Source organism: Capsaspora owczarzaki (assembly GCF_000151315.2).
Source record: "Capsaspora owczarzaki ATCC 30864 unplaced genomic scaffold supercont2.6, whole genome shotgun sequence".
Taxonomy (NCBI): Eukaryota; class Filasterea; order Ministeriida; family Capsasporidae; genus Capsaspora; species Capsaspora owczarzaki.
In genome coordinates, this window is record NW_011887297.1 from 736,386 (window position 1) to 763,725 (window position 27,340).

The 27,340-nt window shown below is 57.0% G+C and overlaps 6 protein-coding genes across 6 annotated transcripts; 3 read left to right on the forward strand and 3 right to left on the reverse strand.

Moving 5' to 3' along the window:
• Positions 1-578: 578 nt before the first annotated feature.
• CAOG_04209 (hypothetical protein) lies at positions 579-4,155 on the forward strand (the record flags this gene model as incomplete). The annotated part of the gene is made up of 2 exons (XM_004347984.2): positions 579-1,591; positions 1,693-4,155. Exons 1-2 carry the CDS (start codon positions 815-817, stop codon positions 4,153-4,155), a joined length of 3,240 nt encoding a protein of 1,079 aa, XP_004348034.1. The 5' UTR covers positions 579-814.
• Positions 4,156-6,669: 2,514 nt separating this feature from the next.
• CAOG_04210 (phosphodiesterase 1B) lies at positions 6,670-11,364 on the forward strand (the record flags this gene model as incomplete). The annotated part of the gene is made up of 1 exon (XM_004347985.2): positions 6,670-11,364. One exon carries the CDS (start codon positions 6,670-6,672, stop codon positions 11,362-11,364), a length of 4,695 nt encoding a protein of 1,564 aa, XP_004348035.2.
• Positions 11,365-11,746: 382 nt separating this feature from the next.
• CAOG_04211 (splicing factor 3b) lies at positions 11,747-16,033 on the forward strand. Its single transcript, XM_004347986.2, has one exon. The coding sequence runs from the start codon at positions 11,827-11,829 to the stop codon at positions 15,868-15,870; it is 4,044 nt and encodes a 1,347-aa protein (XP_004348036.1). The 5' UTR covers positions 11,747-11,826; the 3' UTR covers positions 15,871-16,033.
• A 52-nt stretch (positions 16,034-16,085) lies between these two features.
• Positions 16,086-17,694, reverse strand: CAOG_04212 (hypothetical protein). The gene is made up of 2 exons (XM_004347987.2): positions 16,926-17,694; positions 16,086-16,718 (listed from the first exon to the last, which is right to left on the reverse strand). Exons 1-2 carry the CDS (start codon positions 17,659-17,661, stop codon positions 16,156-16,158), a joined length of 1,299 nt encoding a protein of 432 aa, XP_004348037.1. The 5' UTR covers positions 17,662-17,694; the 3' UTR covers positions 16,086-16,155.
• Positions 17,695-18,162: 468 nt separating this feature from the next.
• On the reverse strand, positions 18,163-23,736 carry CAOG_04213 (ankyrin repeat domain-containing SOCS box protein Asb-13; the record flags this gene model as incomplete). Its single annotated transcript, XM_004347988.2, has 3 exons — positions 18,163-20,298; positions 20,331-22,765; positions 22,878-23,736. 3 exons carry the CDS (start codon positions 23,734-23,736, stop codon positions 18,163-18,165), a joined length of 5,430 nt encoding a protein of 1,809 aa, XP_004348038.2.
• Positions 23,737-25,600: 1,864 nt separating this feature from the next.
• CAOG_04214 (ubiquitin-conjugating enzyme) lies at positions 25,601-27,006 on the reverse strand. The gene is made up of 4 exons (XM_004347989.2): positions 26,927-27,006; positions 26,397-26,447; positions 26,094-26,226; positions 25,601-25,977 (listed from the first exon to the last, which is right to left on the reverse strand). The coding sequence occupies exons 1-4, from the start codon at positions 26,959-26,961 to the stop codon at positions 25,732-25,734; spliced, it is 465 nt and encodes a 154-aa protein (XP_004348039.1). The 5' UTR covers positions 26,962-27,006; the 3' UTR covers positions 25,601-25,731.
• Positions 27,007-27,340: the final 334 nt, after the last annotated feature.

Consider the following 27,340-nt stretch of genomic DNA (forward strand, 5'->3'; position numbering starts at 1 on the left):
CGACCCGTGTGTAAAGTTGTTGCAAATATGACCTGTGAAATACTAGACCTGGTCGCGTTAGAATGGCAGGCAGTGTTTGGTGATTTTCGCAGTGTGAGAGATTGCCTCAAGCGGAGCACATCGCAACTCGAACAATCTCATTGGTTTTGCGAATTTTGTTGGATTTCCGTGGTGTCGTATGTCAAGTGTGATGTTGCATTGAGGGAGGTGTCTTTGTAACGTCCTTATTGCGAAGTTTGCCAGTCGCCGTAAAAATTTGGACTTTTCAGTTTTTTTGGTTGCTGGTTTTTATTTTTTCGTTTTTTGGCTTGAGCGCGTTTTTTTTTTTTTCTTTTTTTTTTCTTTGGTCGTTGTTTGGTTGTTGAAACCATCCAGAGCTTTATGAAAGCACAAGGATGCAGTGCCAGGACACGAGTCGCGTCCATCCAGCAGGCGAAGGGAGCCGGTGGTATTGAACGAGGATTTCGCGCATTCTAGTGTGTTTGGACACTTTTAGATCGTTGTCATTGCGCATTTTGTATCAGTCAATTGACGTTACCTGGCCGACAACTCTAAAACCCAAGCGCACATGGATCGCGACTCGCTTTGTGTCACTCAAAATTCAATGCTTTGAAAAAACCACTCCAGTTTTCCTCTCGCTTTGTGTCACTCGCCACCTTTGCGCAGTTTCATCCCCTGTCTTCCATTTTTCGCCTGGACTTACCCATCAATCCCGTCACCGCACCACCGAAAGCGGTGTCTTTCTATCTTGCCTGGGAGAGACAGGGGCAGTGAGAAACAACGACTGAAAAAAAAAAGAGAAGATCGTCGTTTGATGACTTTGTCCGTGTCAAGCACAGCGACGGTTACCCGCTGCATCGTTGCAGGCCTAAACGGGTCGTCAGTAGTGCGGTTTGCGCTTGCCAACACGCGAGAGCTTGAGATTGAGCTCGAGGAGCTACAGAAGGCCGTCCGAGGTCTCACCACGATTCCTGTCAATGTCGAGCTTGCCATCGACACAAGCGCCATCCCGCTCATGCAGGGCCGTGTCGATCTTGCAGTTGTCTACCTGACGAAATCACACACGCTCGTCATTCCGCCGCTGCCCGGTGGTGCTGTCCAGATTTGCTGTCGGACGGACAACAGAGCCGGACTCGACCAGCCGATTGTCCAACGACGTGACGACGCATCCACGGCTTCAATGGACGCCACACAGGTGATTGATGCCTTGAGGTCGCAGCCGCCGAGCGTCGTCTTCACCCAGCCCGATATTAACCGGGGACCGTCCTCGTCTGTTGCTGCGGGTGCCCACCTTCCACGCGAGTCGACCGTCCGCGAGTTCAAAGCGAACGTGAAGAAAAATGCTCGCGCTGTCACGGAGGACGCATTTAGCGCCTGGCTTGGAGACTATCTTGAGCCTCTTCTGAACGCGGCAAGTATGGAATTTCATCTCGGTGTCGACGAAGTCGACAAGCATGGCGTCATCGTCGGCGTTGAGCTTTGCATCGACCCAGAGACTCTTTGCCGCGCTCTTCGTGAATGGCTTGTCAAGCACATTGTTCCCACCCCGACACGGCTCAGCATCTCCGTCAACGACCTACAGCTACCTCCGGTGAATTCGTCGTGTCGTCGGCTTCGTCTTCTTCGCAATAAGGTCCCGTCATTCATCCGTTGAAATGCCGTGGCTGGGCGGCTCGCCTGGACATTCGTCAGGACGACAATTATGCTGTCGTACTAGTTTGGGATACATGCCCGATACTCAGTACAGTGCTCGCAAACCACGGCGAGTCACCCTGCATTCTCGTTTCCGAGCTGTTGGACGAGACCCAGGTGCCGAACGCGTTTGCTGACATTGTTGGCCAATTTGGCACGCGCCCGATAATCGAAGGTGAACTTGTTGCATGGCTCAACAACCAGCTTGTCCAGCGCAAGGTTATTTGCATCTCGCACGACCTCAATGCTACTCCCGCGCGCTACCTACGGCGCGGCCGTCCATTCATGTACCTATTTGACTCCACTGGGAACTCGACTACGGAGCCATCATTTCGCACGCCGGACGCATTGGCCATTTGGCTTCGTGGGCATACGCTCAACCCGCTCGTCGTGCGTGCGACCGCCAGCGACTTCACTGTGCGCGTCCGCATTCGCGACGCCACATGGCAAGCTGATGTGACCCGCAACATCGAGCACATCCTCGGCTTTGACAGGCCCAGTGACTTCACATTTGACGACATCAGCGGTCCAAGCTCCGTTGCACTCCTCGTCGAACGTCTTCACTCCATGCCAACGCCACTCATTTGCGTTGTTGACGGGACTGAAAAGGCGGTTGGTTGCCTGACTGCACTCAGAAATCAGCTCTTGAGTAAAGAGACGGACATCCAAATCCATATCCAAGCCGTTCTTCTCGTTCGTGAAAATGACCTGCATAACGTCCACTCGTTGTACAAGACGGCCAGTAACGTTGCGGCCATTCTCGACGTTTGCCCTGCCGTGGCCGCCCTTGGTTGGTATCCCTCCGGCTCGGTCCGAGCAACCCGCCCTCAGATACCGATACCGGCATGTTTTGACCTTGTCGACGGCCGCGCTCCTGCGAGCCACAACGATCAGGACTTCATATCACAGTGGATGCGGAGTGGACTGGAAGCGCCATGGTCTCTCTTGCGATCCAATCTGCTTCCAGTCCGCGCTGCTGTCGTTGCCCTGGAGCACCGCATTCGCGACCTTGCCCGCGCGCGTTCGCACATGGTTTTGTCCATACCAAAAGAATACCGCGGCATTGGCCTGACCACGGTCATGCGGCAGGCTGCACTTTGGCTCAGCGTCGACTTTGTTGTCCTTTGGGCGCATCCAGACAAGCAGCCGGAGGACCGTGATGTCGTGGTCGTCTCCGACCCTGCGATCATCTTTTTTGATGATACGGTTTACAAGTCAGACGAGTATGCGAAGCTCATCTCGTCTCCGGCAACCATCATTGTCCGCGTGCAACGCACTGGCTCGCTGGTTGGCGAAACGTTTTACCTCACGCCGTTCCTTGATGTGGACGAGTTTGCCGGGATGACTATGCAGCTAGCATGTTGTATTCCAGATAGTGCACGTGCCCTTCAGCAAGCCGAGAAACTGGCTCGCGGGGGTCTCCCTTTCGCCACTCATCCGCTCAATTTTGTCTTGGCTGCGGTGACCGCGTCATGTCAAACAGCAGTGATGCTTGTACGATCATGTCTTACTGGCTTGGACGACGAAAAGCGCGCACTGCTCGGGCTGCTGTCCTTCATCACCATCTTCACGCCTCGCAAGAATGGTCTCCCGAGTCTTCCGTTCATGTCGCTGCGCGAGCACAAGGCACTGCGCCATCTGCTACGCATAACACCTGAGCGTACTGAGCTCTGGCATCCACAGCTCGCCAGTCTTTGCCTTTCCGAACTGCATGGATTTGCGCTCGTGGTCTGGTCGACAACTGACAAGGCTGTCCGCCCTTGCGCTGGTTTCGATGACGTTCTTGTCCAGGCATTCAAGCTTGTCCTCAAGACGGCCTCTGAGCAGTTTTCAGCTGTACAAGTTGGCCTGCTCGTCCGCCTGCTGCTTACCGAACGTCTTTCCGGCCGGAAGTTCTCGACCTTCGTGCACTGCTTTGACTGGGCGTTACAACCGTTCACTTCCTACACCCCATTGCGCGAGGCTGCATCCGACGTCCTTGCCAAGGCGGCACCTGAACAGGTCCACCTCCTCGTCCACGACTGCAGGCGTCGCCGTTTGTGCAGCCGCCGGGCCCAGCGAACGCCACAGTTCCTTCAAACGCTGAATGAGCTTGCAGCACTCGCGGTCACGTGGGCCACTCAGTCTCATCAAGCTTTACTTCCGTTGACGCTCCAGAACCAGGCAATGTGCTGGGAGCTGTCGGGTGATGTTGACAACGCCCTCACTACTCTGGACGAGCTCTGGAAGCAAGCCCCACGCTTGGCCACTGCAAAGACTGGCGCCAGGATTGCGGAGGAAGCGCAGCGCGATACGGAACTCTGGGCGCAGCGGATGCATGAGGCAACGCCGACGTCTCCTATCGGCCCGTCCAACTGGCCGGTTTTACAGTCTTCATCTCCGTTGGAAGACGACGAGCCTGCTCCCGATGATGCACCGAGCGACCCTGATCCCAATGTTTTGCTTTCGTTGGCTCTTCCTTGATTGCTGGGGGACGTTTGGGACAGTCCTAATTCTTCAGTCCGGTTGTCCTCCGTTCGTCCAGATGAAAGATCGCAGGTCCTTTGTCTTTTCCGTATTGCACTGTCGTCTGACACGGCAACTGTTGTATTGTGTTGCGGAAACGAAATGATGTTTTGTGGGAGCACTAACTCGTGCAAAACCCGCCAACTGGCAGGGCCCCGTTTTGGTCGATGAGCTGGCACGACTCGGATTGAGTTGGTTCAATCGCCCAACATCACCTCGCCCAAGCGTCGAGGCCCAACTTTGTAACTTTGTGGGGCCTTCATACTGTGGTTACGGAGTGACTCGAGCGTCGACTGCATGGCAACTTATAAGTTAAGTTATGGCTTTTTTTGAGACACAAATGCCGGTCGGTTCTCGCTCGATTGCAGCTTTCACAACCTGTTGAACATACATGTATTGCTGCACTATTCCATCACCGAAATAGCATTATTGGATCGAGGCATTTTGAAAGCAGCTCCAAAATCGAATACCAACTGCTCAAATTGCGTGGTTTGCTCTGATGCGCTTCCTTTTGTATTTTTGTGTGTGCGTGTTGATTCCCTCTCTTCGTTACTTTGCTACCAAACAAAGGCCACACATTCCCTCTCCCAACACACCCCATCTCACCCCACCCACCTGTTTCTCACACTAACTGGCGACATTCAGCCAGCCAACAGCCATTCGTTTTTTTTTTTTTTTTTTTTTCATTTTTAAATTTCATTTTCGTATATATTTTTTTTCTTTTCAACTGTAAGTTGTCACGACGCAATGCGACGCCATTTCGTTTCCACAACGCAGTCCGTTCCGTCTGTCCGCACACACACACTGCCCACTCCTCGCTGACTGCTTGCCTCGCGTCGACGTTCTCCCTCCCTGGGCTCTGTTTCCATGAGTTGTTACAGTTTGGATGCTGATTCGCTGGGCCAATTTTTTTGAATTTGAAAAAAAGACAAAAAAAAAAAAAAAAAAAAAAAAAAAAGACCCAGTTTTTCGCTTTGCGGGACTGATGGGGAGCCGACAGACAACGACGTGGAGGCTGGGTCTGTTATCGGCAGCATTCCATGTCGAGTCCTCGATGCGGTGGCAGGAAGGGGGGGGCAGCGGAGGCCGCTCTGGGGAGTGCCTTTTCCTTTTCCATGGGGTTGCGGGTAGTAACATGAGCTGTCGGAGTGCGCTCCTCATTTCCGCTCTGCTGCACGGCCACAAAGTCAGCTCCTCACCGTCGCATTCAGCAGAGCCACTTGTCCGCGCTGGCTCTGGGGTTGCGCATGCTGTCCGAAAGCCAGACCTCGTCCCCCGATAGCGAGTGTGAGAATGAAGCCAACTTTTTCTTTTTAATTTATTATTATTTTTTATTATTTTTATTTTTTTCAGTGTACGAGCGGCGTTATGGACTCGTTTGCCTTGCTCGCCCTCGTTCGTCGCCGCTCGTGCGGGTCTTGTTGTATGGCACTTTGCAACGCGTCGATGCTGATGCCAAGAGTCGGGCTCTGTACTGTGAAACCAGCGAAAACAGCGGCGTCAATGCAGCGATGACCTCGAAGTCTTTTTTTTTTTTTGTATTTTTTTTTTGAACGAGTGATGGTAACTTTGTCGTCCTTTTCGTTCCAACCAGCAATGATGAGCTAACTAGCATAGGACATGGGACTGTTTGACTTGCGTACTGAATTGGGAGAGGGGTGTGTGTGGGGGGGGGGAACGGTCTGCAGTTGTTCTTGTCTCGGTTGTTTGTCCTTCGTTGTTGCCTCACTTGTTTGGTCGTCTCTCCTCCTCCTCCTCCTCCTCCTCCTCCTTTTCCTGACAGACAAACACAAAACCCCAATCCATCGATTGACAATCGATCGTCGGGGGGCTTTGTGCAAGATTTTCGTCGCAGCGGGACACTTGGTGTTGTTTCCGTTTTCTTTTCCTTTTATTTTGTATTGTTTTTGACAGGACAACTCCCATCCCGGCCCCTTCCACAACTGTGACGCGCAGACCCCACCGGCCATCCATCCCGAAAAGAGACCATGTCCGGATCACCCGCGAACGCAGGCAGCGGCGATGAAGTGCGAGACGGCAAGGTGCCGACGCTGGTCGTTTCCTCGTCCGACGAGCCGGCGGCCACATCAGCGGCAACAACGCCAGTCCGGAAACCTGCGCTGCAAATGTCAAAGCTGCGCCACACTGAAGGCACCAATGGTGCTGTTGGCGACGCGAGTCCTGCAAGTGGCCACACCGCGAACGCGGCAGAACACGCCAACGCCAGTCCCTCGACACCACCAGCCACTTCGGCGTTTCGTGCGCTTCCGCTTGCATCGCCGTCGCCCCTATCCCTGACGAGTAGTGCGAGCTCCTCTGGCTTGCTGCCGCTCGCCAACACGCTGAGTCACCTGCTTGACGCCGAAATGACCTCGCCCGAGGAGGACGAGGAGGGCAATCTGTCGCTGGACGCCTGGGGGCTTTAACGTCTGGAAGTACTCTGCCAACGACAGTATCGACTTGACGGTGCAAATGTTCCAGCACTACAACCTGCTGTCCTTTTTGCAGGTCCCCGAGCTCAAGCTGGTCGAGTTTGTGCGCGCCGTGGAAGCCGAGTACCACCCAAACCCCTACCACAACTTTGACCACGGCTTTGATGTCATGCAGACGTGCTTTTCCTTTGCCAAGCGCTTCCGAGCTGACGAGCTCTTGACGCAGGCTGACATTCTCGTCTTGCTGATTGGCGCGCTTGGGCACGACGTCGACCACCCCGGCCTCACCAACGACTTTTTGGTCAAGACGCGCGACCGCCTCGCCCTCTTATACAACGACAAGTCTGTCCTGGAAAACCACCACATTGCCAAGCTGTTTGAGATTATCGATCGCCACGGCCTGTTTGTCCACCTCAGCGATAACGACTACAAGCTTGTGCGCAAAAAGCTGATCGACTCGGTCCTGTACACGGACATGTCTCGCCACTTTCAAATCATGGACCAGCTCAACGCCTTTACGCTCGAGTTTGACATGCAAACTACACACACCATCAGTCGGTCAAAACTCCAGCTGAACGAGGACAACCGCCAGCTGCTCATCTCGGTTTTGCTGCACAACGCAGACATTAGCAACCCCGTCAAGCCGTGGCCGATTTGCAAAAAGTGGTCAGACCTCGTCTGCGACGAGTTTTTCCGACAAGGCGACATTGAAAAGGCCAAGGGGCTTCCCGTGTCGCCCAACATGGACCGCGAGACGACCGTGCAGGCGCAAATGGCGTGCGGCTTTGCAGATTACATTATCGAGCCCAGCTACTCTGCTCTCTGCCGAATCCTCCCGCTCACAAAGGAATGCTATGACGTGCTGCGTGACAATCGCACAAAGTGGGGCGACCTCAAGCGCTTGCACAAGGAGGGCATTGCGGCCAAAGAAGCTGCCTCGCCCGCGGGTGCCGTGTCTGCCTCCTCCAGCGATCGGTTTGCCTCAAAGCTCTCATCCAGGCGCTCTGGATCCTCGACCAACGGCAATGGCTTGTCCATCAAGCAGCGACTTCAGCAACAGCAGCAGCGCGAGCGCCAAAAAGCGGCCAGCTCACATTCGAGAACGCCGAGCGTCGATGTCGCGGCCAGTGGGTCTGCCTCGTCCTCTCCGTCCTCCTCCGGCCGTGCCGCCAGCGTCGTCATTCATGCTGGTTCGGCCATTGCAGAAACCGTTGCTGGAATTGCGGCTGGCAGTCGACGCATGTCGCTTGCGCCAGGCACAATCGAAATTCCAGAGACGTTCTCCAAAAAGTCAAAGTGGTTTCGGTCACGTCGAAACAGCCACCGCAAGTCGCTTCGTAACAGTGGCTCAATTGACACGTTGCATCCGACTGACGCTTCCCACACTAATTCAGAGCTCCTGTCCATCGCCGAGAATCGCTCGGGCGCTACATCGCAGTCGCCCACACCATTGCTGCGATCGCGTGCTGGCTCCGTCTCCGACACCAGTAGCTCCAATGCCTTGGCGTGCTTGGCCGGGTCCGACCCGTGCACTGCTGCAGCCGTTGCTGCAACGACCGTTGGCCAGTTATTGACCAATGCATCCGCGCAGCAAGTGCCTCCATCGACGACCAAACGGTCGTCCCAGCGAGCCGGCCTCCGGTGGATTGCGTCAGCCGCATCGACCGTCCTGTTCTTTACAACATTGCTTGCCATTTTCTGGCCAGTGCTGCTGGAATGGTTTATTCCTGCGCCCGAGGCGGTCTCGGCCAATTCGTACGGGATGCAACGAAGCGCGTTTGGCCAGCTGGGCAAGCCCGGCGAAACTGCCGTGTCCGAGAACGTGTCCACTCCCGCTTCGTCGACGACCACACCGACCGTGACCTTCCGCGAGGCCCTTGTCAACAGTCTCTCTCAATTTACCACGCCCGTCCTCAGTCAACTCCTTCACAACCACATCTCGGCCCAGCTGCTTTCCTCCGACACCACCGTCCTTGGCAGTGTCTTCCTGGCCGCAGTGCTTGCGGCTGTGCTGGGCGCCGTGTGGCATTTTGTCGCAGCATTGCGACAAGGCCGAGTTGGTCGTTCGTTGGTGGAAGCCACAGCCCTTGTGGCCATGGTTGGCTTTGACATCCCCTTCCTTGTTGCGCTGGTTTTAGGGTACACCCCTGGTACGCTACGCAACCCGCTCGGTGCGATTGCCGCACTGAGCTTTGCGCCGATCGGGACGACCTCTCTTGGCGTGGCCCTCATGCTGCTGCGCTGCCTGGTTCTTGCTCGGTATTTCGGCACATTTGCGACCCCCTCCTCCGCTTCTTCTTCTTCTTCTTCTTCACAGGGCAAACCGTCCCGCCAGCCTTTTGGCGTGCGTGTTGCGCAGTCCACGTTGGTGCGTGCGGTGTGTGTGACGGTGGTTTTGCTCCTTGTCCACAGCATTGCCCTGTCGGCCATGGTGGGCAGCCACCAATCGCCCGAAGTCCAGTTCCTGAACGGCGCCGGCTCCATCCATACCGCCTTGAACGAGCGCATGCAATTCATGAACGCTTTGGCTCACGCACAGCTCGCAGACGAAATTCGACGCTTCCGCGTGGACTATCCCGAGGTTTGCTTCTTGTCCGTGCATGGCGTGGTTGCATTCGACAATCGCTCTCCCGTTCGCACGGTCGACCTGCTGCCCGTCACCTTCCCGTCGCTGCGCAGCTTTGTGGACCAGCGCTCCTTGGGCGTCACCCTGGACACTTGCAAGCCGTCGCTTCGCGCTGGTTCGAGTCAGTCGACGCCCGCGTGGGAAGCCGCGTCCAAGCCGTTTGTTGCGGTGGCCGTGGATGTGGGCGCGATTGTGCGCGAGACCATGGCAGTGAATTTGCAGCTGGCGCTCTTCACCTTCTTTGCGCTCGCCGTCTTTAGCAAGCTTGTCGAGCGCGAGGCTCGTCGCCACTTTGCCACCTCCGTGGCCGAGCTCTTCTATCCGCTTCGTGCGTTTGGCAGCGTCTTTGCCCATCTGGGCTCTCTGCTCGACCCCACCGGCGGGAAGGAAACGCAGCTGGCCGCGACTCTGACACAACTAGCGCAGTCTGCCAACAGCGACGCCACCGATCTGCTTGATGCTGCCGCCGTGTCTGCTGACAACCTGTCCTTCTTTGCCAACTCAAAGGTCGCGGAACTTGCGGATTTGCCTGAAAGTGCCGCCGGCGCGCGTGCCACCTCTGTGGGCCCCTTGCTCCAAGCCCCGCTGCCCAGTTTGCGGCTGGCTGACGTCCAGCGCCTGGGCTCGTCAAAGAGCGCCTCAAACGCACTGCAGACGGAGGCGCAGCAGTTTGTCAACGAGCGGGGCGTCAAGCTCACCGCCATTTTCGGCTATTGCAACATTCGTCGGTTTACCATCGCTACCGACATTCTCCAAGAAGATGTCATTGTGCTTGCCAACGGCTTGGCGCATTTGGTGCGAGTGGCTTGCCCTGGCGCTGAAAACTTCCCCAACAAGAATGTCGGCGACGCCTTCTTGCTCGTGTGGAAGAAGCTTGATCGTCTGTCGGCCAGCATTCCGGCGCGAGTGAGCTCTGGAGGTGCGCTGCTCGAGTCGCCCGCTTCCAGCCCTCGCAATTCCTCCTACATGGGTGATTCGGAAGGCTCGATTGGCGGGCTTTTGAGCTCGAAATTCACTGGCACCCCTCGTCCGGGCACTCCCGTCCCCATCATCCTTGAGCGCCTTGGCTCCCAGCACCAGTCGCCACAGGCTCGCGGAATCACGTCGTCCGAGTCGGTTTCTGGAGCGAGCGACGGCGCATCATCACAAGCCGCTGCAGCAGTCCAACCGCCCGCTCCCATCAGCAGCAAGCACGCGTCTGCGTCTGGCCTTTTTTCCGGAGACGCATCGCCCGTCGTCGACCCCCATGTGATTTTGCTTCCAGAGTCGGACGACGACGGCAAGCCCGTCGCCACGACACCTGCGGACGAGGCGCTCGCGTCGTTTGTCAACATTGTGGAGGAATTGGAGTGCTTGAACTGCGGAGAGTTGGAAGACTCGTTGCTCTTTGACGAGTCCCATTTCGAGTTTGTGCGTCGTGTTCGTCGCGATGTGCCTGGCTACGCCGTTCAGATGGGCTTTGGCTTGCACCGCGGCTGGGCCATCGAAGGCCGCATTGGTGCCGACGACGATAGTGGCTCGCGCAACACTGGCGCAGCATCGGGCCTGTCGTATCTATCGCCTCACGTCAATATCGCTTCGCGACTTGAAGCGGCGACCAAGGCGTATGGCGTCGAGATTCTGCTTTCCGGCGAGGCCTTTATGCTCTTGTCGCCGGCCTACCAGGCAATGTGCCGGCAAATTGACCGGGTTTCCGTCAAGGGCAGCAAGTGGCCGATCGACCTGTACACGTATGACTTTAATACATACGAGCATGGCTCGGACTGGGAGCGGGCGTTTGGTGGCATCAAGTCCGACACGACACCATCCGGCTCGGCCAGTCGTTCCGCATCTCCCTCCCCACTCGCCAATGGGTCACCGGACGGCAGCTCTGAATCGACGAGCAGCGCCACTGCGGATTTTGCGGCCATTTCGCGCTATCGCACGACGTTCCATCAGGGCGTGCAGGCGTACATTCAAGGCAATTGGACCAAGGCCACTGACATTCTGAACATTTGTTCGTCAATGTACCCGAACGACCGCCCTGCCCAAACCCTCTTGTCGTTTATTGCCAAGTACGATCACGTCTCCCCTCCCAACTGGGCCGGCTGCCGTCCTCTTCCGGAATGATAGCACAAGGTTGGTTTTTTTTTTCCCCTCCTCCATCTTTTGAGTCGATCTGTGTGTCAACACGGAAATCGGCGCTATCTGTAACAAGGTTGACTTTTTCAACCTCTTTTTCCTCCATCCTTTATATTTGTGGTTTTGTTTTTGTTGGCCTGGTTGCTGCAAAACGAGCATATTGTTTCTGTCCCCCTTTTTTGAGTTGTATGTTGTTCTCTCTTCACCATCTTGTCCTCGCAAAATAGAGCTGAGTGTTTTATTATTATTTTTCATTGATGTAGCTTTCCATGGTTGTTGATCCAAGTGTTTTTCGAGGCTTGTAATCTGAGCGCGCAGCCTTCTAATGCTCTTGTATGGCTTTGAAAACAAATCCCAATGCAAAAGTCCATTTTTTTTTTCTCTTTTTTTTTCCTTGTTTCTTTTTTTTTTTTTTTTTCTTTTCTTTCATTCTGACACTCCCATTGCGAGATGCAGCAGCAAGCGGACGACGTCGAGGCCGAAATCAGGCAGCTGCAGGCCAGCCGTCGCTCCAACAGCGCGACTGCGTATGCGGACGACGACGGCAGCGAGGGCTACCTGAACGCAGGGACGACGACGACGGCAAAGTCGGGACAACGTCGCGGCAACGCTCATCAGCAGCAGGGCCGCGGCCACTACGACCGCGATGACGCTGATCACGACGACGCTGATCACGACGACGACGATGCGGACGGCGACAACGGCGCGGGTGGACTCGTTGGTGGCGGCGAGCGCGCGAGGCAGCGCAGGCTCAAGCAGATGGACATTGACGTCGACGACGAGGAGATTGGCTCTGCGGGCGACCCGACTGGCACGATGGGCGCGCGACAGAGCCACCACACGCGGGCCATGCAGGAGCTCGAGGCGGCGCACGCAGACCACGATCCGTTCAAGGAGTTTCAGCGCAAAAAGCTCACCGAGACGGAAAGCGAGTACAGCGCACGGCGGCTCAACCGGATGCTCTCCCCCGAGCGCGCAGATCCGTTTGCTGCTGCTGTGGCTGCTGGCGCTAAAGGCGGAGCGGCGGCGGCGGCGGATGGGTCGGGAGCAGCGACGGGACGAACGTACAAGCAGGCCATGGAAGAGGCTGCCCTTCTGCGCGAAGAGGCCGAGCTCAAGCGCAAGATCAAGGAGAAGCAAGACAAGGAGGCAGAGCAGCTGCAGCTGCAACAGCAGCAGGGCATTGCGGCGGCACCCATCGCAGCGCCTCGCAAGCGTCGCTGGGACCAGACTGCCAGCGACGTCCCTTCCACCGCTTCTGCTGCAGCAGCAACAGCAACAGCTGCCACGGACGATGATGCACCTGCAGCGAAACGCCCTGCACCAGCCCAGTCCGAGTGGGACGCCGATGACGCCACCGTCAGCAGCAGCATCCGTGCCCGCACTGCCGCTGCCGACTCTGGCGCGCCGTCGTCGGCCAGTCGCTGGGACGAAACCCCGCGCGCAGACTCAGCAGCCTCGACTGGCGGAGCGACTGGTGGAGCGACAGCTCGCCGCTCGCGTTGGGACGAGACGCCCGCAGCAGACCGCTCTGGCGCGGCGGCCGAAACGCCGCGCTCGCGCCGTTCCCGCTGGGATGAGACGCCCGTTCACACCGGAGGAGGCCCTGGTGGTTTTGGTGCCGAGACCCCCGTGGGTGCTGCAGCATACGGCGCCGCCACTCCGCTGGTTGGCGGCTTGGCCGGCAAGCTGGGCTTTGGCGCCGCGGCTCCCGGCCCGTCTTCCCGTCTCGACATGGAGCTGAACGAGCGCAATCGCTTTATGAGCGACGACGATCTTGACGCCATTCTGCCAAAGGACGGGTACCGCATCATCAACCCGCCGGCCAGCTACGTGCCCATCCGCACCCCTTCGCGCAAGCTTCAAGCCACTCCCGTGGGTGAGCACGGCGGCGCGCAGGCAGGCTTCTTTTTGCAAGAAGAGCAGCGCGGCAACCACCACGGTATCGAGGCCATTCAGCCACCGGGCGGCTTGCCTGCGCTCCGTCCCGAGGACAAGCAGCACTTTGCCAAGCTCATGACCGAGGTCGACGAAGATGCCCTCTCTGTCGAGGAGCTCAAGGAGCGGCGCATCATGAAGCTCTTGCTCAAAATCAAGAACGGCACCCCGCCCGTCCGCAAGGTTGCCCTTCGCCAAATCACCGACAAGGCCCGCGAGCTTGGCGCTGGCCCGCTCTTCAACCAAATCCTTCCCCTGCTGATGTCGCCGTTGGACGAGCAGGAGCGCCATTTGCTCGTCAAGGTCATTGACAGAATTCTCTACAAGCTCGACGAGCTGGTTCGGCCGTATGTGCACAAGATTCTGGTGGTTATTGCCCCGCTGCTGATTGACGAGTCGTACTTTGCGCGCTCGGAAGGCCGCGAGATTGTTGCCAACCTCGCCAAGGCTGCCGGCCTGCCGACCATGATCTCCGTCATGCGCCCGGACATTGACAACCCAGACGAGTACGTGCGGAACACGACCGCGCGCGCCTTTGCGGTGGTGGCCTCGGCTCTCGGCATCCAGTCGCTCGTGCCATTCCTCAAGGCTGTCTGCAAGAGCAAAAAGTCTTGGCAGGCGCGGCACACTGGCATCAAGGTTGTCCAGCAAATCGCCATTCTGATTGGCTGCGCAGTGCTGCCCCATCTCAAGTCCCTTGTGGACATTATCGAGGAGGGCCTCAAGGACACTGAGCAAAAGGTGCGAACCATCACTGCGCTTGCCATTGCCGCCCTTGCCGAGGCCGCGACTCCGTACGGCATCGAGTCGTTTGACTCTGTTCTCAAGCCGCTCTGGAAGGGCATCAAGCACCACTCTGGCAAGGGTCTGGCCGCCTTCCTCAAGGCCATTGGCCACATCATTCCGCTGATGGACGCCGAGTACGCCAACTTTTACACCCGCGACGTGATGGTCGTGTTGATCCACGAGTTTGCGTCGCCCGACCCGGAAATGAAGCTGATTGTCCTCAAGGTCGTCAAGCAGTGCTGCTCGACGGACGGCGTCGAGCCCGCCTACATTCGCGACGAAGTCCTGCCAGAGTTTTTCCGCCACTTTTGGGTGAGCAGAATGGCTGCCGAACCCCGCAACTACCGGGCTGTCGTCGAAACCACCGTCGAGCTCGCAAGCAGGGTTGGCGTCTCTGACATTGTGCGTCGCATTGTGGACGACTTGAAGCACGAAAACGAGTTTTACCGCCGCATGGTCATGCAGACCATCGAGAAGATTATCACCAACCTCGGTGCGGCCGACATTGACTCAGACCTCGAGGTGCGCCTGATGGACGGCGTCATGCACGCCTTCCAGGAGCAGCAGCAAGAGGACCACGCCATTCTCTCTGGCTTTGGTGTCGTATGCAATGCCCTTGGCCAGCGCACCAAGCCCTACTTGGCCCAGATCTGCGGTATCATTTTGTGGCGCCTCAACAACAAGACGGCGCGCATTCGCCAACAGGCTGCCGACCTCATCTCGCGCACAGCCTCCGTCATGAAAGCGTGCGACGAGGACGCGCAGCTCAAGCGCCTGGGCACGGTGCTCTACGAGTATCTCGGCGAGGAGTATCCCGATGTCCTCGCCTCCATCATTAATGCTCTGAAGGCGATTGCTTCCGTGCTTGGCATGCAGGACATGAGCCCGCCCATCAAGGACTTGCTTCCCCGCATCACGCCCATCCTTCGCAACCGTCACGAGCGTGTGGCCGAGGCCATCATCGACCTCGTCGGTCGTATTGCCGATCATGGACCCGAGTTTGTTTCTGCTCGCGAGTGGATGCGCATTGCCTTCTTGCTGCTCGAGCTGCTCAAGGCGCCCCGAAGGTCCATCCGCCGCGCTGCTGTCAATACCTTTGGCTACATTGCCAAGGCCATTGGCCCTCACGACGTGCTGACGACGCTGCTCAACAATCTCAAAGTCCAAGAGCGACAGCTGCGTGTCTGCACGACCGTGGCGATCGCCATTGTTGCCGAAACCTGCGCGCCATACACTATTTTGCCTGCGCTCATGAACGAGTACCGTGTGCCCGAACTCAACGTTCAGAACGGTGTGCTCAAGTCACTGTCCTTCCTTTTCGAGTACATTGGCGAAATGGGCGTGGATTACGTGTACGCCGTCACACCTCTGCTCGAGGATGCACTGATGGACCGCGACATGGTTCACCGGCAAACCGCTTGCTCTGTCGTCAAGCATCTTTCGCTTGGCGTGTATGGCTTTGGCTGCGAGGACGCGCTCACTCATTTGCTCAACTATGTCTGGCCAAACATTTTCGAGACCTCGCCGCACGTGATTAACGCCGTCGTTGACGCCATCGACGGCTGCCGCGTTGCGCTTGGTCCCTGCCGCATTCTTCAGTACGTTCTCCAAGGCATGTTCCACCCCGCCCGCCGTGTTCGCGACATTTATTGGAAGGTGTACAACAACGCCTACATTGGTGCGCAGGATGCCTTGGTGGCCCATTACCCTCGCATTCCCAACGACGAGCGCAATACCTACGCGCGACCGGAGCTGGACTACCTGTTCTAAGCCGCGACGTTGCTTGATGTTTGGTTGTTGTTCTTTGCTCTTCTTCCTTTTTCTGGTTGTGTCATCTGTGTTGCACCTTTTGTCTCTGTTCTTCTTCTCTGCCACTGTGGCCATCCACCACACGATTTGGCGAAAAATAAAGAAGTAAAACCAAACAAACAAACCACCACCAAACAAAAAAAAAAAAAAAAAAAAAAAAAAAAAACTCAACAACACAAACACAACGTTTTTATTTTGCCCCATTGTAGTGCACTGTTTTTTTTCTCGATCATTGTCAACATTACACTAGGTTGATTTCGGGGCAGAATCTGCTGGTGGCTCATCGGCGGATTTGGCGTGTGTGTTGAGAACGTGAACAAGCAGCTGAGGAGCCTGTTCAATCATGCTCGTGACACGCGCGGCGGGACTGCTCATCAAGCCGACAATCTCGGCCTGGTAGTCGCGAACCGGTCGCATGGCCAAGTACGAGGGCACGTCTTCCTTCGAGAGCAGCGCTCGCTCGACCTTGACGCCGAGCAGCTCAAAGCGGGCATCCCCGGCCATGACCGCGGGCAGCGCGCCCAGCTCCTTCTCGTACGAGTAAATGACACACGTGTTTCCGTGGAAAAGGAGCTTCATGTTGCGGAAGTCTGTGCGGGAGACGGCGCGACGGATGAGCGAGCCGTTGAACAGCCGAACGTTCAGTCCTGCAGCCTTCAGCTTCATGCGAAAGTTGAGCCATGCCTGCGAGTCCATCGCCGACCAGTGGTAGATGGCCATGAACTTCGCCGAATCAAGCATTGTGAAAAAGTGATACAAGTCACGATCCTTTCGCACTGTGCGGCCACGCATGCCATGTCGAACGTGCGCTGCATTGAAGTCAGGTCGGCCGCCACATCAAAGCCAACACACACACACACCCAAAGCCCAAATGAGAAAGAAATGGCATCCAAAGTGAGTCGGGGTGACAACGAGCAGAGCCTCCAATAAACAATAAACGAAACTTGCCATCCCCCCAACCCAACTTCCCCCGCTTCTTCTTTGACTCCAGCTCAACATTCACAACAAAACCTCACCTGGCAAGAAATCCTGGACTTGGACGCCAGTTTGGCCACCGGCGATGGCTGCCTCTGCTCGGGCGTTGGCTTGCTCCCAGGCAATCTTGTTGGACGCCTCAGCGCGTGCATGGATGCGCTTGGTGCGCTCCTTCATGGCGTTCTCAGCGGACTGCGTCTTGCCTTTCCCCTTGGCGGCGCCACCGGTCTTTGCCGCAGCAGAGGTGGCAGCAGCAGCGTCCGCCTTGGGTCGGCGGAGCGTCGGGGTGGTGGATGTGACCGTCTCGAGCTTGGCCGGCGGCAACACTGGACGGGTCATTGCAGCATAGGCTGCCGAGAGTGCCTGGGTATCGTTCTGGGCGTGCGCCTGGACGATCGCCGAGAGCTGTGCGTTCTGCTGGGCGGCAAGCGCGGCCGGGGTCGGCAGCTTGAGTGGCAGCCGCACGGGCTCGAGCGCCTCGTACTGCTCACGAAGCAGGACGCCGCGCTGCATAAAGTAGTTTGCCATTGCGCTGCGGCCCTGGTTGGTGAGGCGGGACGGGGTCGGGGTCGCCTCTGGGCGCTGCCGCGTGCCCTTGCGCTTCTTGTTCTTCTTGAGCGCCACCCGCGACACGGGCTGCGGCGTCATTACGGCAGTGTACAGTGCGGCAGTCGTTGCGCTGCGCCGAGGCACGGCGGTCGTCGCCACCACCGATGAGGGCGCTGGCCTGGCTGCAGCAGAAGCAGCAACGAGAACAGATCGCAATCCCAAAAGCATGGCCAAAGAATAAAGAATAAAGAATAAAAAAAACAAAAAAAAAAAAAAAAGATTGAATTTATGAGCTTTGATTTCAGCTTTTTTGCTTTGACGTGCATCAACTTGTCTGAGCTCGCTTTTTTCGTTGATCAAACGGTGAACAGCCAAAAAAAGTGAGAATAAGAAAGCATCCTCCGCTGCTGCTGGAAAATCACAAGCAACCAATCCGATGTTAAATTTTGTACTGGTTTGACATTTCACAAAAAAAAAAAAAAAAAGCAACGAAGCAAACAAAAAGACACGTCAAAGTGAAAGATGGAAACTATGTTCGAAACAGAAGGAAGAGGAAAAAATGGAGAAAAAGAAGGGTGCGGAGGGAGGGACAGACAGGGATATATCTCTCAATCAGAGAACAGACAAAAAAAAATAATAAAGATCGACTAAAATCAACCAGCCGACAGCAGAAACCACCGCGGCCAATGATGAGGACGAGGACTCGTACCAAATACGAGCCACGCGATTTTACTTGCTGGTATCTTGGGTGGTAGAACGAAGCTTTGAGCGAATATTGGACAGACTTTCACTCTCGGCGGGCGGTGTGTTGATCATGGAGACGGGTCGGCCTCGGCCGCCAGCGGCGGAGGTGCCCGAAGCAGGGGCAGGAGCAGCTGCGGGGGTGGCGGAGGGCGCACCAAAAGTAGACACGGGGCGCGCGCGCTTGGGTGCCTCGGCTTCGGGTTCATTCTCGGGCGCCTTGGGCGTCGCGGTGCTCGTCTTGGCAGGACCGAACATTGACGGCACCTTGAGAGGCTTGACGGCCGCATCCTCTGCAGGCGGAGAGAACGGCCCATTGTCAGACTTCGGGGTCGGGGAAGGGGTGCCGGCCATGAAGCCCTGCTTCAGCGAAGCCAGAGAAACGCCACGCACGGCTTCCTTGGCATCGTTCTCGGACGAGCGGGTGGTAGTGTTGGATGAAAGGACAGGGCCAGACTTGAGTTGGGACGGCTTGACAATTTCAGGCAGTGCTTCTTCGGCGGGCTTGGCGACGGCTTCAGTCGAGGCTGAAGGGCGCATGGACTTGCTGGTCGGTGCTTCAGCGGCAGTCGGCTTGGAAGCGCTGGTCTTGGCAGGTTCAGGCGCAGCCTTGGCAGGTTCAGGCACAGCCTTGGCCGGCGCAGCAGCAGCAGCAGCAGGTTTGGCATTGTTGAAGGTCGCGCCAAACGCAGAGTTCAATTTGCCAACCGAGGGCTTGTCGCCGGCATAGCGCGCCGTGTCATCCTGGACGACCGGGGCAGGTTTGTTGGAGGGCACCTCGGGCTTGCGAGGCGGTTCCTCCTCGTCTGCAATGGAAGTTCGCGAGCGACCTCCAGCAGCAAGCTTGCCGACAGGAGCAGCAGCGGCAGCAGTAGCAGCGGGAGCGGCAGCAGAACCGCCAAACATCTTGCGAGCGGCGGAAACGGCAACGACGCTTTCGTCGTCAGCCAGCTTGCTCGGGGGCGCTTTTCGCTCTTCCTCGACCATCTTGACTGACGGTTTGGCGGCAGGCTTGGTCTCCTCAACGGGCTCCACTTTCGAAGGGTTTCGACTCAGCTTGGCAACGGGCTTTACCTCCTCAACGGACTCCACCTTCGAAGGGGTTCGACTCAGATTGGCAGCGGGCTTGACTTCCTCAACGGAATCTGCCGGCTTTGAGTTGGAACGGTTCAACCGAGCATTTTTAGCCGCGGCAATCTCGGGATCGTCCGCCAGACTCTTGCGCGAAGTGGCGTCCGATGTCGCCTTGGACTGGTCTTGGAAGACCTTGAGTGAGGCCTTGGCGGCGCGAGCAGCGGCAATCTCGGGATCGTCATTGAACGACGTCCCCTTGGACACATTTCCACTGCGGCTACCGGCCGAGGAAGGCTCGTCGGCGGGCACCTCTGTTTTGGCTTTGAGCGCAGCACGGGCAGCACGAGCAGCTGCAATCTCCGGATCATCGTTGAAAGATGCCGGCTTGGACGAGCCAGAGGAACGGGGAGCGGGCTCCTTGGCGCGCGCTTCTTCCTCTTCTCGCTTCTGGCGTGCAGCTGCACGAGCCGCACGAGCAGCAGCAAGCTCCGGATCTTCCTCAGGCTCTTGCTTGGTCTTTGCGGGTGCTGCTTGTTCAGCAGCAGCAGCCTCTTCTTGCTGGCGGCGCGCCTTGCGTGCAGCGCGCTGGGCTTCAAAGTCATCTTCAGCAGGCTCTTGTTTGGCCTTTGTGGGCGCTGGCGGTTGAGCCGCAGCCTCCTCTTGCTGGCGGCGGGCCTTACGAGCAGCGCGTTGGGCTTCAAAATCATCGTCCGCAGCTGTAGCAGCAGGCGCGGTTTCCTGCAGTTCTTGTTGTCGCCGAGCTTTGCGAGCGGCTCGTTGGGCCTCGAAATCATCGTCTGCAGAGGAAGTGGAGGCGGCCGGAGCGGCAACCGGCTCAGCAGCAGCAGCAGCAGCACCTCCAGCTTCAGCCAATCGTCGCGCAGCGCGAGCAGCACGGCGAGCCTCATAGTCGGCGTCAGCATCCAATTCCACAGAGGCTGCTGCAGCAGCAGCCGTCTTCTTTTCGACTGCCTTTGGCTCGACGGGCTTCTCAACAGGCTTCTCGACAGGCTTCTCAACAGGCTTCTCGACGGGCTTGGCAACAGGCTTCTTCTCAACAGGCTTTTCCGCTGGTTCTCAACAGGCTTTTCCGCTGGTTGCTCAAACATTTTGCCGGCAGCAGCACGGGCGCCGCGGGCGGCAGCGAGCTCGGGATCATCGGCGAGGGATGACTTGACAGGTTCACGCGTGCGCGAGGCACCGCTGGAACCAGATGACGCGGATGAGGTGGATGAGCCGGACGAGCGGCCACTGATGGAGGATGGCACGTGGGCAGAGCTGGTCAGGCCCTTCTTTGTCATGTACTCGCGGACACGCTCGCGCTCTTCGGCAGCCGCGCGCTCAGCCTCCTCCCGTTGGACGCGGAGTCGCTCCAGATCCTCCAACTCACGTTGGCGCTCGGCTTCGCGTTCCTGCTTTTCAATAATCTTGCGCTGCCGCGCCTCCTCGAGTTGGCGCTCTTCCTCGAGCTCTGCAGCCTTGCGCCGTTCCTCAGCGCGAGCATACTCTTCGGCGTAGCGGGCACGCTCCAGTGCGGCCTCTGCTTCGGCGGCTTCAGCTGCAAGGCGCTCTTGCTCCTCTTCTTCCTGACGGAGACGCTCGAGTCTTTCACGCTCTTCGCGACGACGCTTTTCGCGCTCCTCGCGCTCGAGGCGTGCCCGTTCAGCCGCTGCAGCCGCTTCGGCGGCCTTCCGCTCTTCCTCGAGACGAATACGCTCAAGTCGCTGCCGTTCCAGCTCTTCGCGCTCAGCTTGCAGCTCTCGTTCGCGCTTTTCGTTCTCAGCCTTGACCTTGGCGCGTTGGCGAGCACGCTCTTCGGCCGCGGCATTTTCAGCAGCTTCGGCTTCTTGACGCGCCTTCAGCCGTGCAGCCGCTTTGGCCTTGAGCCGCTCGGCACGCTCTTGCTCTTCGCTCATGGCCGAATCCCCAGAGGCAGGAGGCGGCGACGGCGACGATGACACCAGCTGTACAGGCGATTCCGTCCGCAAAACGGCAACAGGCGCAACAACAGGTGCTGGCACCTTCGGGAGCTCAACGGGTTCCGGCGGCGGTGGGCCGTCGTCATCATCATCAACATGGCCAACGGGCTCCGGCGGCGGCGGACCATCATCGTCGCTTTCAACGTGATCGAGCGGCGGAGGCAAGTCGTCATCCGCGGGTTGCTGACGGGCAGCAACGGGCGCCGGCGCCGGGGGTGGCGACGGCAGGTGCGAGGCATCGGGCACCCCGCGCGTCGTGGAAATGCGCAGCGGCGACGGGCGGGCCGGAGCACTCGTAAAGGTCGCTGGCGACACTGGCGACGCTTTGCCCGAGTTCGACTCCGAGTCGCTGACTTCAAGGGTCGGATCCGACCAGCGCGGAACCAGCGCGGGCGGCAGCGTGGGGGAAGCGGTGGCGTGGCCACCATCGGCACTCGCATGGAGGGCTTTGGCGTCCCAGGACAAACGTCTGCCGTGGCGGCGGTGGGACAGCCCAGCTGCGTCAGGGTCGGGCGAGACCGTCGAGACGGTGATGGTGGCGATCGGCGGTGGCGGGGGCAAGTTTGCTGGGGGTGGCGGGAGGGCAGCCAAGCTCGGAGGGCCATGCGGAGGCGGGGAGGGCAAATCCGGAGTGGCGAGTTTGCGTGCGGTCAATGCCGTTGGCGAGGGCATGTTCTGCAACTCTTCATCCACAGAGGCAGTGGAGAGTTTGCGCTGCGGCGCCTGGTGAGTGTCATAGTCATTGTCATCATCGTCACACACGGATGGCGGGCGCAACTGGCCCTGCAAAGCGCGTCGAGCGAAAGGCGTGGCGCCGGCAGCGGAGGTGGAAAGATTCGTGGGCTTGGGGTGGCGGGGTCCAGGAGGCGGGAGGGGCGAGCGAGCACGCGCACTCGGCGAGTCTTCTGGGCGACTGGTGGAATCTTCCGAGGAGGAGCGGAAGCGCGCATGCTGGGGTGTTGCCACGTCGTCGCCGAGGGAATCCTCCGAGACCATTCGCACGTGTCCATTGCGGTCAGAGTCGGCCGCAAGAGAGGCAGCTGCGGCAGCTGCCTGCGCAGCAGCGAGCTCTGCTTCGCGAAGCTTGGTTCGCGCTACCTCCTCAGCAGCGGCGGCAGCAGCAGCGGAGGCCGCCGCAGCAGCAGCGACAGCTTTGGCCTGTTCGGCCTCGCGCTGTTCGGCTTCGCGCTGTTCACGCTCGCGTTCTTCACGTTCCCGGTGTTGAGCAGCAAGCCGTTCTCGCTCCTCGGCCTCACGACGTGCAAGCGCCTCCCGCTCTTTGACGAGTCGAGCCTGTTCGCGCTCGTGCGCGGCCTGTTCCTCACGCTCCTTGGCAGCCTTCTCGTCACGCTCCTTGGCCGCCTGACGTTCCTTCACCGAGTCTGGGGCAGCATCACGACGAATAGACGCGCGATAGCGATTCAGCCCAGCGGTACTGACCTGAGGTGGGTGGTCTTCCGACGCCGCACCCGAGCCGTACAATCGGCGAGCGGCGGAGGTTGGGCCAGTTTCGTTCAGCAGCTTGACCTCAGCTTGTGCTATTGTGCAAAGACCAAGCACGCGTCGATGGATGAAAGTGAGCCAAAAGCAACAACCCCCCCCATTCAACGCAAACAAGTCCAATAAACACATCGAACAAAAATTGCTCACCGATTCTCTCAGCCACATCAGTGCGGCCCTCGCGTTTCGCAAGCATCTCGGGGGTAAAGTTGTCCTTGGTGCGGCACTCGAGATCGGCGCCGTAGTCAATCAGCATGGCAACGGGGTCTTGTTGACCGCTGGCGGCGGCGTAGTGAAGCGGCGTCCAGAGGTTGTTGTCGTCCATGCCAATGTCGGCATCGTGGTAGACGAGCAGCGAAATCACGGCAGCATGGCCTCGGTCGCAGGCGCAGTGCAGTGCGGTTTTGCCATCCTTGTCTTGGGCGTCCACCTGAGCGCCCTGCTTGAGCAACAGGGTGACGCACATGATTTGGCCGCTCTCGCTGGCCTCATGCAGAGGCGTGCGGCCTTCCTCGTTGACCACATGCACGGACGCGTTGTTCTTGATCAACAGTGAAATGCAGTCTGGGTAGCCGTGGTAGGCAGCCCAGTACACGGGCGTGCTTCCGTCCTGGGCTGCGTGATTGACATTGGCATTGGCGTTGATCAAGAGCTGTGCGCAATCGGCATGGCCGTTACGCACGGCGTACATGAGTGCGGAATAGCCAACGTGGTCGACAAGGCTCACATCACCGCCGGCATCCAGCAGCATCGGCAAGCACTTGCTCAAGCCCTGCAAGGATGCACGATGGACGAGCGTGCGGCCCGTTCGTGGGTCCTGATAGTTGACATCTTCCTCTGCAATCTTGTGGCTGTTGGCGAGCTCTTGCAGCTTCTTGTAGTCGTTCTTCCGAACCAGCGTGAGCAGATTGCCATAGCTCGGCGGGAAGCTCGCAATGCTTCCAGCCAACGGTGGGGGCTTTTCAACGGGGTTTTTCTTGTTGAACGAGTTTGCTGACTTGGGCGGCATGTTTGCGCAAAAAAATAGAAGAAGAGAGAGAAAAGGAAAGTTTCACGAGCGAGACGAAAAACGAGAAAGGAATCGATCACCAATGGCAACCAATGTCAATTGCAACCGTCAATCCTGTGCAATGCGCGCTTGAAGTGGAGCAAGGAGGTGTCTTCTCGCACGGGAGCCACGAACACGTTGTGCGAGGACTCAAAGCCCAAAAGAAATGAAAATTCGAGAGGGTTGAAAGACGAGAGGAAGAAAGACGAGAGGTTTTGGGTCCCTTTGTGGTTTCAGAGCAAAACTTCCTTGTCTTTGATCCTGAGTGGAAACTTGAGGGCTCGTCTGCAAAAACACACACGAAACAGAGGGGTTGAAAGGGGATATTCGTGAGCAAACAAGCAAAACTAGCAAGAAAAAGGAACATTGCTCATTGAATGGAGACAGAGAAGGAAAGGAAAAGGAAAGGAAAAAAAAAAAAAAAAAAAAACTGCAACCACAGTTAGATCCAATCACCCCTTCATCGTCGAGTCATGCCCACCTCCAATCCCCGCCCGCCTGCACGCACCACTGATGCGCGAATCTGCACAGGAGCAACGACAGCAGATCCAGAGCGACGAGCACGGTGGCCGTCGTCGTCGTGAGCCGCGATGAATGAATGACGAATCTTCAAAGAGAAAAGCAGTGTTGGCTTTTTTTTTTTTTTTTTTTTTTTTTTTTTGGGTATCGAGTTGGACGATTTGGACCGAACAACAATCCCTCCCGTCTCGAGACACAACGGCGCCCCAAGGGATGAAAAGCAACACAGATACAGACACACCCCAACAGATACACATCTGTTGTGCCAGCCAGTCAGAGTCCCACAGAGTCCAGCCCCCCCTGAAAAAAAAAAAAAAAACCCCTTTGTTGACACACCGAAGCCCAGAGAGTGGGGCAGGGCTGCCAAAACGAAGCCATAGCCCAGGAAAGAACAAGTGCAATCGCACCGAGCCACAGACGATGTGTCGGACGCTTCCGTGGTGGCACTGGGCCTCCACTCCCCCCCGCAAAAGCCATTCACTGCCAAAGAGAAAATGAAAAAAAAAACAATTTGGGGGTTGCCTTTTCGCGCGCCTCCCTCCTGCGCCCACGACTTGCTGTGCCATCCACAGCCATATCGACAAGCCGAGGGAGACAACGGCAGCGCAGTGCAAGTACCGAGGCTGGCTCTTGTCAGCCCGTCCCGTTGCGTGGCATCACGGCAACACACAGAGCCCAGCCGCGATCTGTGTCGCTCGTTCTGATCAAATAAAATCGATGCCTTTTTTTTTTTTTTTTTTTTTTTTTTTTTTGAGTTTTGATTTTGGATTTGTTGATTTTGATGGTTTTGAGCAACGGGTCCGTGCAGGGTGGTTGCCCACATCGACACCGGCAAGACAAGACAAGAGAAGGGAGAGAAAGAGAGAGAGAAAGAGAGAGAGAAAGAGAGAGCTAGCTGAGAGAGCTAGCTGGAGCGCGAGAGAGGAGAGATGGACGAGCGACCAGCACCAAGCCAAAAAAAAAAAAAAAAAACCCATTTACAGAAAAAAACAAAGATTTTGAGGACTGGACATGCATGGCGGCTGCGCTAGCGTAGCTGTGCATTTGGGCTCCTTGCAACAAACAGCGACCCTCGATTCCATAATTATGAATACAGTATCAGGGGTGCGCGGCGGGGCGGGTATCATTGCTATTCACATCTCTCGCACTGCACCCTCCAGCGCTTCCTGTCTCGCCACGGCGGTTTTTGATACTCACTCATCCGACATCATGCTGCTATGGGATGATGAGTTGACGCGTGAGGGATTTGTCGGTCCGCCTCGATCGTACCTTTGAAGTGAGTGGATTACAAACTTTGCCCTGATTTTGAGACTTTGAGACCACCCTACAGTGGGAAAATAGATTCTGGGATTTGTTTGAAGCTTGTTTGATCAGTCAATCACACACAAAGCACCCAAAGCAACAACAAAACAAAAATCACCAAAAGCACAGCGTGGCTCATTGTGCGTAGCGCCGCGTCCAGTCACGCGCCGTTTTGTCGTGCAGTTGACGGTCCTTAAGATACTCGTGGGCAATCGCAGGCACCAAGGGGTCGTCAGGGTTGGGATCCGTGAGCAACGAGCAGATTGACAGGAGCACCTTGGAGATTGTGAGCGCTGGGCTCCATTGGTCTTTCAACGTGTCCAAGCAAATGCTTCCCGAGGCGTGAATGTTGCAGTGATAAATACGAGTCTTGAAAACGACCTGCCGTCGACGGACCGAGATTGCAAACAGACAACAACAACAACAACAAAGAGTCAATGCAAATGCACTGCCAACCAAAACCAAGATTGCCACCGGCGGGATGCGATGGTACAAACCTTTGGAGGCTTGAAGGGATAGTCTGCAGAGAAGAAAATCTCGAGGAAAAAGACGCCGCCTTGGTAGGGCGAGCCAGAAGGACCGAGAATGGTTGCCGTCCACTCAAGAAGGTTGTCGCCTTTCGGACCGGCGCTGCGAATTGGCACAGCCACAAGCCACGAACCACCAACCAACGTAATACATCGTAACACGAGAACAGTCAAATCAAAGACAGAGCACAGGGTCGAGTCAGTGAGTGACAGGGCCGCGAACGGAACAAGCATCCAACAACGTCAGTGTTTCGAACGAGCAAAGCGCCGTACCTGCAGTTGCACGGGGGATCCAAAGTGACTTCAGCAAGCTCCTTTTGTATTCTGCGTGTGTCAAGAGGAAGTGAGTGAAGCAGTTTGAGCAGCGAACATCGCGCGGAGAAAAAAAAAAAGCAACAAAAAAAAAAACAAAAAAAAAAAAAAAAAAAAAGAGCGCGCCAAATTCAGCAGCAACTCATTCGGCCGGTCCAGCTTGAACGCGACAGTGTGGCACGCTCGGATGACTGGATTTGGCCGCACAACTGGGTTAAGCACAGCCCAGTGGTGGCTGGCGACGGAGGTGGAGCGCCGCTGGCCGAAGCACCGCGACGAAAAAAAAGAAAAAAAAGCTTTGGCGCGCAAGTGAAACAAACAAGCTTGAAAAAAAAAAAAAAAAAACCCCCCCAACACGCGGCTCGCTTGCGGTCGCTTTGAGGCGGCAGGACGCGAGGCAGGCCGAGCGAGGGCGCGCTGAGGACTCATAACGACTACTGCCAAGCAAAAACGGGCAGCGGGGCGAGGGAAAGAAGCGACGGGAGCGGCACCTTTTGATGACTCGACTTTGCGCGTTTGCTGCCATCCCTTGTTTTGCTATGAAACAATCTCTACAACAAGAATCAAAAACAGAAATGACTGTCTCATATTAATATTAATATTAATAATATTCTCATTCCAGATGGAGATGGTATTGAAATCGAGAAGGAAGAGGCTGGGTGGGGTGGGGGGAAAGGTGGCCGACGCTTCTTTGATGGTTGTGTTACGAACAAACCCGGGATTCTCGTATTTAATACAAAATACCAAGAGTGGGTTAGACCCAAGGGGGGGGGGTCTCACCCGTAACAGGTTGGAACAGACCCAAGGGGGGGGGGTCTCACCCGTAACAGGTTGGAACAGATTCAAGTCAGCGAAAATGCCAAAGTGTTCATTGGACTGCCAGTATGCTTGCAAAGGTTCTTCTC

What these genes read in the sequence shown, in the direction of transcription:
- CAOG_04211 (XM_004347986.2), top strand. Translation starts at nt 11,827, where the DNA reads ATGCAGCAGCAAGCGGACGACGTCGAGGCCGAAATCAGGCAGCTGCAG.
- CAOG_04212 (XM_004347987.2), bottom strand. Translation starts at nt 17,661, where the DNA reads ATGCTTTTGGGATTGCGATCTGTTCTCGTTGCTGCTTCTGCTGCAGCC. An exon ending in AGTCCAGGATTTCTTGCCAG is followed by an intron (nt 16,719 to 16,925) that starts GTGAGGTTTTGT and finishes ACTTCAATGCAG; the next exon opens with CGCACGTTCGACATGGCATG.
- CAOG_04214 (XM_004347989.2), bottom strand. Translation starts at nt 26,961, where the DNA reads ATGGCAGCAAACGCGCAAAGTCGAGTCATCAAAAG. An exon ending in CAAAGTCGAGTCATCAAAAG is followed by an intron (nt 26,448 to 26,926) that starts GTGCCGCTCCCG and finishes TGACACACGCAG; the next exon opens with AATACAAAAGGAGCTTGCTG. An exon ending in GATCCCCCGTGCAACTGCAG is followed by an intron (nt 26,227 to 26,396) that starts GTACGGCGCTTT and finishes GCCAATTCGCAG; the next exon opens with CGCCGGTCCGAAAGGCGACA.